Source organism: Akebia trifoliata, chromosome 7 (genome assembly GCF_017979445.1).
Source record: "Akebia trifoliata isolate Shusen 1 chromosome 7, ASM1797944v1, whole genome shotgun sequence".
NCBI lineage: Eukaryota > Viridiplantae > Streptophyta > Magnoliopsida > Ranunculales > Lardizabalaceae > Akebia > Akebia trifoliata.
In genome coordinates this window covers 32,179,308-32,194,347 of record NC_141381.1, presented here as the reverse complement: position 1 = coordinate 32,194,347, position 15,040 = coordinate 32,179,308, and the positions used below count along the sequence as shown (strand labels likewise).

Genomic DNA, 15,040 nt, shown 5'->3' with positions numbered 1-15,040 from the left:
AGATCAAGCGAGATGGGGAGTTGAGTTTCTCACTAAATAGAGAAGTGCACCAAGCCATCAACCGCTTTTGGCACACCAAATGAACTTCTGTCAATGTTGGTTGTGGGGTTGTGGTGACAAAGAAACAATTTTAACCACTCCAAATATTCAAAAATATTGGACAACATGGTTTCCAGCAATATTGGATGGCGAAACAGATCTCCCAGAACAAATTTTAGCGATATAGCTCCATACATTATGATGGTGGTATCGAAATTTGATTGCCCAGCCTAAAATATTTTGGCACTTCAATTTTATAACAAAACACAAACTTTGGAGACCCTTATAGCCTCCTAAACATGAAGGGGTTTTAAATAAACCAGTGGGTTATGACAGGAATTAAGGGCATATCAATCATCAAATAATCCGATTTAACTTAAAAGTTCCTCAGCTGTTACCTGCAACAACTTACATCTAACGTCTGTTCCATAAACCAAATCAAAGTGAAACCTAGTATGCAAAGAAACCACGCCAAGAAGTGTTGGAGCTAGGCTGCCAACAAAAACTTATGCCATTATCCTGGCAGACCTCATGTAGAGGCTATCGACAACCTTGCCAATGTTGGAAATTGTTTCCAACGTCGCTGGGAAGATTGCATCAGCTTTGGGATCATCGAAGATGATGAGGCACCCGGCACCCTGATCTAAGGTCCCAGCAAACTTCTTGTCCAGAATCATCTGAGATAGCTTCTTCTCCACATGATCAACAGGCAGTTCAATCAGCTCGGCCACATGAGCGATCTCAACCCTTGAGAAAGGCTCGATCAACCTGCAGAGGTTCTGCTCCAAGAGAGTGTCATATAGAGAAGAGAGGTGCCTGTGGACAATTGGGTCGTCCTCTAACTGGGCCTTGTAATCTCGAAGGGCAGTCTCAAAAAACTTTAAGGATCTTTTTGAGTGAGCGTCGGCAACAGCTTTCATAGCATCGAGTTCTGGTCCCACATAGTGCAAGCCTGCTTTGGAAGATATTATCCCTGCCACATCATCAGGCTGATTTACCATGATTTTGCACAATAACATGTACTTGAGACTGAAGACGGCACGGGGATCTTCTAGAGCATTGAAGGCTTCAAATGCTTCAAAGAAATAGCTGTAGGCGGTCTTATAATCCTTCTCTTCTGCATGGAGAATTCCACTCTGCAAATCTATAGTTCCCTGTTGGGCAGGAGGCACATAAATAGCGTTTGCAGCAGTTCTTGCAGCTGTCAGCGCAGCTTTTGCCTTGGGTAGGTTTCTCAGGGAGAAATGAAGCTTGCTTTCTAACAAGTCTATGTCCACAAGAAGAAGCTTGTCATCTAATCTCCTCACTTCCTTGATTAGGCCAGAAAGAAGGGTCAAGGCCTCTGAATACTGCTTGTTTTCCATCAAAAGAGCAGCGAGCCTTGCCTCGACTCGCTGTCTGAGAAATGTACGCTTCTCTGCACGGGTCCACTCCACCATTTCTTTGCAAAGGGATATCTGGAGCTCATCTGTTTCAGGAATCTTGGCTACAGCATCAATTATCCCCCGTACGATCTTCGCAGTTTTAGCCTTAGGGACCAAGTTAAAGAAGGGCCTCAACTGAGTCAGAAGGCTTCGAAGCTCCTCAGCCCTCTTCTCCTCTCTCAGAAGGTCTGAAAGATTGGAGATGGCCTGTTCTTTTATGCGTAGGGCTTCTGAAGAAGATGAGGGATTTTCAAGTATACGGTAAAGCATAGAGATGGACTCAGAGGGGTCCTTGGCTTCCAGAGCCTGTGCTATTGAATCCGTTGTCGCTGGGAGATATGATGAAGACATGGCTACTATCAAATCTGAAATCCTGCTAAATGAAAATAATCAAATAATTGATATATAAAAAAATCATAAATACAACATATATATGATAAAAGTGCAAATATATAGCTGCAGAAGTAGGAATAATGGCACCATAAAAGATATTGTTCCCACAAAGTAGAGACCCAGAAACAGGTTCACAAATCCCATTAATATCTACTAGAGGAGCTAATTTTTCAGGAATTTTAGACCAAGTTTCTGACAAACTTTGATTTTTGGCTAGGCCAACATCAACCCTTCAATATATTTCTTGCTGGAAGTATATCCCTGATCCCATTGATAACAAGTGAGACCAAATAATTCAATCAGGTAATTACAGAATCTTTGATTGACCCAGCTGACAGAACTAGCAAATTATGGAAATGAAATTCAAAGGAGATGAAGGGTCTGAAAGAGAAGACATTGAGTTCATAAGGACTCATGAGACAAAGGGTTCAAAGGAGCTGAGTTAGGGACTCAATGGATTCTCCTTCATCCTTGACCCCTTCTTATGAAGTTGGGGGCCTATCCCAAATTGCTGGAGATGGAAGAAAGGATTTGTCAAGAGAGAGAGAGAGAGAGATCCACAGGAGAATAGACTACGGAGCAAGAGATAGATAGATAGAGACCCTAATATATATATATATATAGAGAGAGAGAGAGAGAGAAATATACAGAAATCTTCTCTGTATGAATCGACCAGCTATGGATTAAACTGGAAAATTAACCTGAAGTCATGAGGACCAGGAAACCCTAAAATACTTGTCAATACCCCCCTCCCTCAAACAAACAAAAAAAAAAGATAGAAAATTTTCAAGCATTCAAGTTTTTGCTCTCCTTTTCTCTTCAAGTGAGAAACAAGGTTTTTATGTGACAAATGCAGAACAGTCATTCATAAAACAATCTTGAATACATGTATATACTTTTTTTTTGATAAGTATAATATATTGAAAAAGAGGGGAAAAAGAATACAAGAGGCCGAGAAAGCCTCACAAAGAGCTATACAAAAGAGAAGCAACACAAAGAAAAAGCAAAAACTAAAGCATCAAAGATTACAAATAGAACTCCATCTAAAGACAAAGTCATCAAAAGTAGTCCCTTTGAAATCTAAATTCTGTTGGCCCAAAGAACAACAAACCCAAAATCTCCAGTAGCTGTCACGAGCACTATTCATCTTGCTTTGAAAATCCTATTATTCCTCGGTCCACACCCCCCAAGCAATAGCCGACGGAAGCATAACCCAAAGGAATCTTTTTTTGTGAGAGAAATCAATATTGGCCCACCCTTCAACCAACGAGGAGAACTTACAAAATACCCACTGAATACGAAATAACCCAGAAAATATACCAAATATTATGAGAAAAGGAACAATGGATAAAAATATGATCGACTGACTCCCCATCTTTCATACACAACGGACAACAGTTAGGCGTAATCCACCCCCGAATAATCAAATTATCTAATGTTAGAATTTTACCAAGAAAAGCCAACCACATAAAAAATGAACTTTAGAAGGAACTGAATTGGACAAAAATGGTTCCCGAGAAGGTTCGATCTGCAAAGGGATGAGTAATATATGAAAAGATTTTACAGAGAATCTCATGTCCTTTGTCCTCGTCCATTCCCACCTATCCTGATCACTCACATTGAGAAGACACGAATACATGTATATACTATCTATCTGCTAATAGAACATAGAAATTAGGTGAATATACGTATTCAAACTCCACAAACATCTTATTATGGCATGCTTCAATTACACAACAGTGAGATCGCCGAGAGAAGCTAGCTAATGAAAATGAGCATTCAAATAGAAAACATACAAAGTAAAGATATTAAGTTCCTGAAATATCTTACATTGGGCATGCTTCAATTGCAGCTTTAACTAAATCATGTTCAGTAATAATACATGGTCAAGCAATTAACTTACAAAAGCATTATGAAAAGAGAATTTCATTACAAAATAACTAGGTAGAGTTCTTGTGTTGCAAGGACACGTCAATTTCTAAAAGGGTCGTGTTGGACATCATGTCAATCCACATCAAACAAATGCTAACATAAATTTACCATCTAAATTTTCAGTATCATCATTAAAGCCCTTCTCCAAATATCTAGGGCCAGCTGAACAAACCTTATATCTCCATTCAATTCTATCTAGAAACGATAGATAAGGATTTATCACAGTTCGACAAAACTTCTCAACTCCTGTCAAAACAGCGTTCATCTAGGCTTCGGACCAAAAACCACTCTAGAAATCACTATACATGAAATTTACCTAAGCATTTTTTTTTAAATTTCTGTATTCTTTTTTCAGCTAATGTACATTTAATACAAAGACTGTAAGGTTAAACACACAACATAGGCAACCAAAAGATTCTTACGTGCAGCAAGGGATTCAAGAGAATCCGTGCCCAGAAAGCATGGTTTTAAAACTCGTTTTGACATTGACCAAGTCGTCTCGGACGAGTTTTCCGATACATTTGAAACATCTTGTTCAATAATGAGAAAAATGAACGTGGGTTTTAAATCTGATCCCATACATTGACTTGTCCATCCGTCTCCTTGCTGGGCGATAATTAGACAACTACCGTGATACATCTCAGTCTCCGACGAGTTTTGAAACCATGCCAGAAAGCTTAAAACGAGATATATACCATTTTCACGAGATGTTTAAACATAAATTTAGATGGATTATTTATCATACAAGTACTCTAACGAATATTTTAAAGATCTGAGATTGAAAACCCTAATCTTCTCAAACAAAACAACAACAAAAACCAAGACATCAAACTCCAGATCAAGCGATAAACTTAACCCTAGAAATCAACTCACCTAGGTGAATTACAATACAATTCCAATATCATATCGAAAGCTATAAATCTCACAAATTAAACAGCGTACATGAAATTTGAATCGATTAAAGAGAACAAAACAGAGATAACAGATCGACGCAGAAACTTAAAAGAAAGTGCACCAGTTCTGACGAAATCTATAAAAACGAATGAAATTTATAAAACTTTGTTGGGATGAAATCTAAAACCCTAACCAAAAAAGCATAATACATCAACAAAGATTGGGGATTAGGAGAGTGGGGAAGCACTCGAAGAACATACCTAAGAAGGCGAGATCGAGATCGAGAGAAATCTCTAGTGTAGGTTTCGAGGTCACCGACCGAGAGAGAGAGAGAGAGGGGAGCTTTAAGTGAAGCCTTCTTTCTTGTCTCTTTCTTTAGGTGCAAGGCAAGGCGAAGTACTAACTGAGCGATATAGGATTATAGTCCTTTCTTCGAGATTCACGCCCTTGTAGGGAGCGGGTCAGCCTGATCCGGAATCGATCCGAATAAATTTCACAATAGATTATTAGAGTATCAAACAATAGTGACAACAATCTACGATTTATTAAAAAATTCGTGATTAAATCATGATTTTAATAATTATCGATTAAGTCATGATTTTTTTTTTTAAATCATGAAGTTCTTGAAAAAAATTGGATTTTTCGAAAAATAATTATTAATTGTGATTTAGTCTTGATTTATTTTTAAAAGATCACGGATTATTTTTTGTTTTTCGAATTTTTTACATATTATTTTTATTTTATATATAATATATAAATTTTTTTATACTTAAAACAATTATTTTTACTTTTTATTTATCGGATGTTTTCTCAACTTTTGCCATTTTTTTTCAAAGCTTTCTCTTGTCGAACTATTCCCAAACCCTAACTTTGTTATTATGTATACTTATCGATTTAGAAACAACTATATCCGAATAGTTTTGTTGATAAAGTGGAGTATTATGATACAATGGAGAGAGAGAGAGGACTTACCTTGAAATGGGTTGATAGGTCGACCTCGCCATTACTGAAGAAGATGATGGAGATAATAGTTTTCTCCTCACCCCCAAATTCCAAAACCTTGAAGCAATGTAGAGAGAAGAAACGTGTTGAGGAAGAAGATTCTTTCATTTACAATAAATAGCTGCAATTGGCACACCAACTTTTATTTATTACACCCTAATTTCTTAAATTATCTATCGCACCCAAATAATGATATTAAAAAAAACATTCTTCTAATATTACGAAGTTTTGTGGCAAAATATAATCTCAACATTTCAAAACATTATAACTTAACAATTTTAATAGTTGTTTACAATATTGATTAGTCTCGTATAAAATCTTAAATTCAAAATAATAATAATAATAATAATAATAATAAATAGATAATAGAGAGCTTACTTTTACTTCTATTCACCCATTCACTTGTTTTCTTTATTTTTAATTAGGGTGTAATAAGTAAAAGTTGGACTGCTAATAGCAACTCTCTCATTATATATTATTTTTATAATCAGTAACTAATATAATATAACATATGTTATTCTGATTGGATATTATCAGATTTGATATCGTAATATCTGAATTCAAATATGAAATTTTTGGATAATATCAAATTTTTCGTATACGAATTCGGATTTCGTCTACCCATTGACAGGCCTAGGTCTATTTAGGTTCTGGATTGGTCCAAACCAAACCCATTTATTTCTCCAATGTGCAGATGTCTAGAACAAGAATTATTTTTAGAGAGGTTGAAGATAATGAATTTTAATAGAATCTCGAAACCATCATTTACATATTCCCCAAGTGAAATTCAATTTTTTACAACAACAAAAAAATAATAAATAATATGAATTAAAATTGAAGCCCTCATAATTTTTTTTTTTCAAACCAAACTTTGTTAATATAATCATGATGTGATTTAACACATTTTTTTGTCACAGCCTTATCGATGCACCATTGACTAGAGGTGGAAATGACTACGAAGACTAAGGGTCGAAGTGGAACTGTTAGGTTGTGAGGTGGAATAGCAGGAAGGAGAGTGATTAGTTCCACATCAGATAGAAAAACATTTAAAACTTGAGCTATAAAGACAAATCAGACCTTACATGGTACAACATATTTTTAATCCGTGCGAGCTTTGAATTAAAATTGACAAAATTGTATTATTGTGGTCTGGGAATGTTACAAATGGTTTTAAAGTCGAGGATGACTCTTTCTATTTAGTGGGAAGATTGTCACAACCTCGTTGGTGCACCACTGACTAGACATTGAAAGGATTGCGGAGATCACAAAGTCAAAGTGAAACCATCACATTATAAGGTGAATGATGAGGAAGAATGTGAATAATTTCACAACGGATATGATAACATTCAGAACCTGGCCTATAACGACAAATCAAACCCTATATTGTACATTGCATTTTTTGGGTATTTTCTAAGACTTCAAATGTAATTTAACTATAATAAAAATAAATAAATAATAATAATAAATAATAAATAAAAAGATAGGTACCATGCTTAACTGTGGAATTGATGATTAGGCAGATGGCAAAACCAAAAGTGTGAGACTTAATGTGCTTAAAAGCCCATATTAAGTCTCACCATGTGAGTCCATAAATTTCACTTGGCTCACTAATGCGGCCAAACTGACTCACAAATACCCACAATACCCATGCGGACTTGCTAAATATCAGATTGATGGGTGATTCTAGTCCTTGAAAGAGAGTGTGCCAAACACTTTCCTTACCTACATAGTAAGATTTTAAGCAAGCAAAGGGTCATTTCTCAAATGGATTACCACATCAGCAATCCAACACCACAACCCTCTAAGTTACATCGAAAAACTCTTATCCAGAAAAAAGAAATTAAAAAAATATTTTTTTTGAACTTGATCTAAGATTTTGAAAATCGACCACTGCCGAATTTCCACACAACTCCCAAACTTAAAATTGAAAATCAATGGTGAAAATTAATTTTTTTTCCAAAGTTCATAGCATTTTGTTCTCTACAACCCTGAAGCATTGGATCATATTTTTGAACCCCACAAGATGAGTCCAAGGACCCTTAGTAAGGGTGAAATCGTTACCAACTTTGTAAGACTAGTCGGACTCTTAGAGTATCTATTATCAATGATTTAATTCCAAAAGTTATATAAGGATCATCCCTTAAACCCATCAAAGAGTAGATCTCTGAGATTTGGGCCAAACTTTTTCTCATGTAGATGAAATCTGGGTGGCACCCGTGAATTAGGAGTCTTTAGCTGCCAAATCTCACCCACCTTAATTTATCTGACAGTTTTTCTTGCATTAGATTTGCTGTTAAGCTGTCAAATCAATAGCTAACAGACGCGTATCTTAAAAATTCTAATAATCAATGTTTTATGTCTAGATCGGAAGGCCAAATTTACTCCAAACAATCTGATTTGTTCTAATGTAATATATTCTATAAGGGATGGCGCACAAGGTAAAACTGCTCATGGTGTGCTGCCGAACATGTTGGCCTGTTTGTGGGGCCGGTTCATTAAAATATCAAACAGAAGCGACACAAAACGTGCTAAGAAATGTCAAGTGTTGAGAAATTAAATGGTAGGTGGGGTGCATCAACATGTATAGTGGGGGTCAAAACTACATCTATGATCGCGGGGGAATTTCAGCTTATCATCGAGTCGGTGGAACGACTTGAAAGAGTCCCCCCCAACCCCACATGGCATTTTTTTGGTCTATATATATAAGAAAATGCTGAAGTAACATTGAAATTGACATTATTTCAGACATTGCTGACGTGGATGTGTCTAAAGAATCATAGATCCTTTTCATCAAGATGAGTGGGAAGCATCTATGATTTTGTGCACACCAATGTCTGAAATGATGTCAATTTCAATAGGAAAATGTTAAAGTAACATCGAAATTAACATAATTTTAAACATTGGTGACGTGGATGTGTCTATATAACCAAATATGCTTTTCATCAAGACACGAGTGAAAAGTATCTATAGTTATGTATACACCAATATCCCAAATGATGTCAATTTTTCTATTACTCCAACATGACTTATATAGATAGATGAGTCCGACCCTTTGGGCATCCAACAATTTGCCTAATCATTTTTGTCTTGCATGGGTTAGAAGTTTTGGAATGGGCTGACTTTTGGTGAGGATGATCATCCTCACCAAAAATCAGTCCATTCCAAATCTTCTAATCCCATGTTTACAAGTTGAAAAATCATGGACCGTCCATTTTTTGTAAAGCATTTGTGATGGGGTTAGAAGTTTTGGAATGGGCTGATTTTTGGTGAGGATGATCTATACGGTTAGAAGATCCTCCTCACAAAAAATCAGCCTATTCTGAAATTTCTAGCCCCATGTTTTTCAAGTTGAAAAATCGTGGACCGTCCATTTTTTGTAAATCATTTTTTATGGGATTAGAAGTTTTGGAATGAGCTGATTTTTTGTGAGGATGATCTCTATAGTGAGAAAATCATCATCACAAAATATCAGTTAATTCTGAAAATTTTAACCCTAATTTATAAGTTGAAAAATTATGAATCATCAATTTTTTACTGTTAGTTTGTAATCATTTTTCTTGGGGTTAGGAATTTTAGAGTTGATAGATTTTTTGTGAGGATGATTTACTCACTATAGAGATTACTCTCACAAAAAATCAGTCCATTCCCAATTTTTTAATCATATAAGACAAAACTTTGTCTAGAAGGTTAGGTAGGATTTTGTCAAAATTACCCACCCATATATATATATATATATATATATATATATATATATATATATATATATATATATATATGGGTAGCGTTCAAGGGCAAACTTTTTAGCAAACTTTTTGGCAAAACATTTTTCAAAAAATGGGTTAGAGCTTTTGGAATGGGCTGATTTTTGGTGAGGATGATCTCTACAGTGAGGAGATCATCCTCACCAAAAATCAGCGCATTCCAAAACTTCTAACCCCATCAAAAAACAGTTTACAAAAAATTGACGGTCCACGATTTTTCAGCTTGTAAACATGGGTTAGAAGTTTTGGAATGGGCTGATTTTTGGTGAGGATGATCTCCTCACCGTAGAGATCATCCTCACCAAAAATCAGCTCATTCCAAAACCTCTAACTCATGTTTTGAAAAATGTTTTGCCAAAAAGTTTGCCAAAAAGTTGGCCATTGAACGCCCCCCTATATATATATATATATATATATAGATGGGAAATGTTCAGCACCCTAAGTTTTACCACACACTTTAACAAATGTTTTTTGTCCTACATGGGTTAGAAGTTTTGGAATGAGCTGATTTTTGGTGAGGATGATCTCTATGATTAGAAGATCATCCTCCCCAAAAATCAGCCCATTCCGAATGTTTAGCCCCATGTTTTACACGTTGAAAAATCGTGGACCGTCCATTTTTTGTAAATCAATTTTGATGGGGTTAGAAGTTTTGGAATGAGCTGATTTTTCGTGAGGATGATCTCCTCACCATAGAGATCATCACCAAAAATCAGCTCATTCTGAAACTTCTAACCCATGTAAGACAAAACGCGTTTGTTAAAGTGTGTGGTAAAACTAAGGGTGGCGAACGGGACCCTATATATATATAAAGTAAATATGACGTAGTCAATATGATTGATGTAATAAACTAAGTAGATTTAAGCTGGTAAAGATCCTAGGCTTTGTACAATTGATTTCACGAGAAAAATGATTTTGATTATTCCTGATGAGAGAACATTCTCATGTTTGACTTCCCGGAAAATAATTAATGTTATTCTTCACAATTGCCTCATCACTGGAAATTAAGAACCAATTCTCCCTTTCACATTTGTTCTAGGTGCAACCAAACATTGACAATCATTTTTTGATAAAATATATTTTCAAGAAATTGATTTTTTTTCGTAATCATAACATCCTCAGCAAAGAGGACTCTCTCTCTCTCACACACACACACGGTTTAGTGGTTAGAAATGGTTGGAAGAGCTGATCTAAACTAACTTCTTTCGACACTGCGTTGAAGTGGCATTGTGCAAAGTGAATCATAGATTTTTATCTTGATGAAAATACCTCAATTTAAGAGAGAGAGAGATGGCTGGGAGGATTTGCAGATTTTGGAAACACTAATGATAATCTGATTAATTTTTTTTCAATCGGTGGGCGTGGCAAGTACGGAGAACAATAGATCTTTTTCTTCGGGATATCTTTTCCTTGTGTATCCTGAAGAAAAAGATCTATGATTCTGTGCACTTGTCATGTCAACCAAGTATCAACCGAGTGAAAATTTTTGAATTAGACTATCACGACTCTTTTGGAAATGAGCCTAGTATTAGCATATTTGTTGCTTGAGAAATAAAAGAATTAAAAGCTATTAATTATAGTTTGTGCATTTTAAATTACTGTCTAATCTATAGTCGAAACATTGAGGACAATAAAACAGTGAAGATGGAAAAGTGGTCAAGGATGTGACCCTTAACACTAGTAACATGTGGATGGAGAGGTGAATATCATGTGTTACAGGTGTTTGTTGAATGTTGGGGTAATCAAACAATCGACATATTCATTGAATAGGAATAGTAGAAATAAGGATGTTGATATAATCGAATGGTAAGATTAGGAAAAGAAGATGCAAAAGTGTCTACGTTTAAGAGAATTAATGAAAAATACTATTCGGAATTAAAATATTGGATCATCTATTGATATTGTCAAGAATCTTTTGGACATGAACATCGAAGATCAATAATGCATGTAATAAGTTAAATAAGAAGAGGAAAACAACACGACTCATGTTGTCGCCCCCAATTTTTGGAATAAGGCCCCATCTAAGGATATAGTGTGACTCCACTTAAGGCCATTAGTATAAAAAATCCATGAAATAATTACAACTCAATTTTTCTGTTCTCTTGATAGTTGAGAAAAGTTAGTAATCAATCCATAAAAGTAACCAAATTGGAGGGTTTGATAATCCACTCATGATATTTTTAACTCGCTAATTTGAGGTTCGAATTCATCCCATAGATAGTCTTGTTTGTTCTTGATTAATAGGGAAGAGAAGGGGGTAGATGTGTACCAATGAATACATGCCACTCTCGTTCAAGGTTCAATGTTCTTCTCAATCTGTATTGTCAGAATTGTGAGTCCCAATTAGAAGATTTACGTTATTATAGCCCTAATCTCACAATATATTGAATCTTCTCAACCCATGTTATCGATTTGTGGGTTCGCTTAGTTCAAATTCGGGTTCCCGATTCATGGTTCACTACTTCAGAATGAACCTAGCTAGTTCGTAGGGGTAGACAGAGATAGGGTATTTGAAGGTTGAAGTGATGAGTAGGTTAAAAAAGAGATTGAAGAGGGCAAATTTTAGGAAGAAAGACATCAAACTCTTTTTATTTTTAGGTTGAAGATGAGGGTATTTGGTCATTTTTCATCATTCTATTAATAAAGACTAAGGTGAAAGGGGTATGTTATCGTTTTAAAATTTGAGGGGAATATCTCAAATATAATCAACATGTGGAAGGAGATGTAAAAAAATAAGGCCAAATGCAATTCGTTTCGTTTGCTGCATTACACGAATCAAGAGCAAACTAGTTCAGATTGAATTGATTCACGGTTCGATACCTAATCAATAGATTAGGTAATCCTACTTCCAACTACAACTTTATTTGTGATGAAAATAATACGGTTATCAATTGTATTGGTTTTTAATCCTTCCTTTGACATCTCAATGGCAGTGGACATAGTTACCAATTCAGTTCACGACTAAAAAAATCTTTAATTCATGTACCATTCTGATTATAGATTTAGCAATCCATTTAAAATTTTGGTTCAACAATCAGAGAATAGCAAAAAATGCAATACGAGAATGGTTCGGATAAAATTCGAATTTAACATTTTAGAAAACTTTAAAAAATTCGTGTGTATACATATTAAAATTTTCACTGTACTCATATTCACATCTTTAGAGAACTCCTCAATCTTTTTAAAATTTATTATTTTTGTATCTTATTGTTTGAAATCACCATTGTTGGCTTTCATCTTTCAACTTATCCTTTTATAAATTAAGAAAATTTCATACTTTAATATATATTCATCAAACATTTAAGCCTATTGGATACTTCTACACATTAATTAAAATGTGGATACTACTTACATATTTATTAGACATTTTAATTCTTATTCTAAAATAACATACAACAAATTAAAAGTCAAGAATATATATATATATATATAATATATATATATATATATATATATATATATATATATATATGTTTTTTTTTTTTTATGATTGATTGCACTATTAACACATCTTTATGCTGCCACACACAAACTCTCTTACTTAATTGAGTTACGAAGACTCTTGTTCAAAAACTCTAAAGGAGTGAAAATCAAACTTATTGATTGATAATAAACAATGGTTAATGATTGTCTAATGGTGAATTCTTCAAGTGTAAAGAAAGATTAACAAAAATGTTCTCACGAAATATTGAGATATAATTTTTTTTATTTATAAAAATAGGGTTAATTTGCATTTTTACCGCTAATTGTAGAAAGTATTTTTTATTTGTTTATTTGGAAAAGAATAAATTGGGAATAATTCGAAAAAATTTAAAAGGTCACCAATTTTTACAAAGAGTTGAACTGGATGGAAGTTTTAATTATTTATTATATCATTCAAAAAATGCTACAAATAATACGACAGAAAAAAATAAAAATAAAAAATCGATGGTTGAAGTATTCCAAATCGGTTCCAAAGACAATAATTCGAGTAAAATAAAGTATGAACAAAATAAGAAATTAATTAGATCTATTTTTTTATTTATGTGTCGAAACAAAACTAAGAAGTAAACTCTTTTTTCATTATTATTTGTTGCAATTATATGAGCCTGATAAGAGGAAACCTCGTGTTTGATTTTGAAGGGAGAAATCCTATTCTTGCTAAAATTTCCTAATAAATATTCTTTGAGAGAACACTCATCAAGAATTTATCTCTATTTTCATTAAATTGTCCATTAATATTTTTTCCTAATCCAATTAGAGGTCAATAAGAAATTGATTACGTTAATACCTATTTTTCAATTAAGAAATTAATCTGTTAAATCTTATTTATTAATATACCTACACTCTTTTTTTTCAAATATTTATTTCGCTTTATTAATAAAATGAAGTAAGGAATTGATTGACGTTAGGAGATGACAAAGTTTAAAGTTTTGGACTTTGGCCCTTGTTAGTAATTTCGCGATTGATTCGAGAATTTAACACAAATTAGACGTATATTACTCTTCTGAATCAGAATTGCCGTTGGATTCAAAAATTCAAATTAATTCGCAAATCTTTGAATCCCAACGACTAAATCATGATTTATACGTATATTCCGTAAGTATTTTATTAAAATACGTCATATTTCCCTATTCTCACTTTAAAACTCAAGACTCAAGAGAAGGGAAAATCGCCCCTACCGACCTACTGTGGAGTTTACTCGTTGGCCATCCATTGTCCAGTGAAATTTTCGTCTACTTCACATTAATAACTTTTTAGAAACGACAAGAATTTTTTTTTTAAAATTAAATTAGGTCATGAGATATAATGATTTTGGCATTAATTAGTATATCATATTTTATACTTTTCATTTACATTGATTATTAGATGGATTAAAATTAAATCTTTAATTGCAAATATATATTTTATTGGATGAATGTGATTGTTGATTATTTATTTGTTTACTTAAGATATTTTTAATTTAAATATTGATAATTTGATTAGTAGATTAAAATTGTTAGGTCCTATCATATGTTATATATATTCAAAATTTTGAAAGTTTTAAAAATTATTGGATCCGAATTATTTTTGAACTATTTTCGTATCGTATTTTTACCGTCCTGCATTTTTTCACCGAATTTTTTATCAAATTGGTACATTACTATTCCGAATTGTATCCGATTTATTTCTATACCATTTTTTTTCTATCCACCGAATTGCAAACTATACTTGGGACCAACAGTGAGTGAAGTATGAAAGAAATACTTTAAAAATAATAATAAAGAAATAATTGAGAACAGAAACATTGGTGGTTGGGGCTAAGCCCATATAAATTTGGGTGATTTATAGACACACCCCTCCACTATATGGGGAGTATTTAAAATACCCTCCATTATTTTTAAACTTAGGACACGTATCTTGATTTGGCTCCTCTCTTAGGACAAAAAAAATATAATAATTACTTTAGCATTTTTCTTGTGAGTATGGATTGAATTTGGAGGGGATTCATATTTAAAGGCAAGAATAAGAAAATGTTGTCAAGGTAATGAAAAAATCCTGACTCAAAGGTCTAGGGAGGGAACCCATACATGAGTAAAGGAATGGATAAATAGGGAAGATTGATGAACCCAAGCG

At 33.8% G+C, this 15,040-nt stretch overlaps 1 protein-coding gene across 3 annotated transcripts; it reads right to left on the bottom strand.

The window, feature by feature from the left end:
* Nucleotides 1-378: 378 nt before the first annotated feature.
* Nucleotides 379-5,104, bottom strand: LOC147399129 (26S proteasome non-ATPase regulatory subunit 11 homolog). Of its 3 annotated transcripts, none has more exons than XM_086448569.1 (2): nucleotides 4,943-5,104; nucleotides 379-1,836 (listed from the first exon to the last, which is right to left on the bottom strand). In XM_086448569.1, exon 2 carries the CDS (start codon nucleotides 1,812-1,814, stop codon nucleotides 546-548), a length of 1,269 nt encoding a protein of 422 aa, XP_086304695.1. In that variant the 5' UTR covers nucleotides 1,815-1,836; nucleotides 4,943-5,104; the 3' UTR covers nucleotides 379-545. The 3 variants fall into 3 exon arrangements, with proteins under 3 accessions (XP_086304695.1, XP_086304696.1, XP_086304694.1); XM_086448570.1 differs by having other exon boundaries at nucleotides 379-1,839; nucleotides 4,943-5,095; XM_086448568.1 differs by lacking the exon at nucleotides 4,943-5,104 and adding an exon at nucleotides 4,662-4,681.
* Between the last annotated feature and the right edge of the window lie 9,936 nt (nucleotides 5,105-15,040).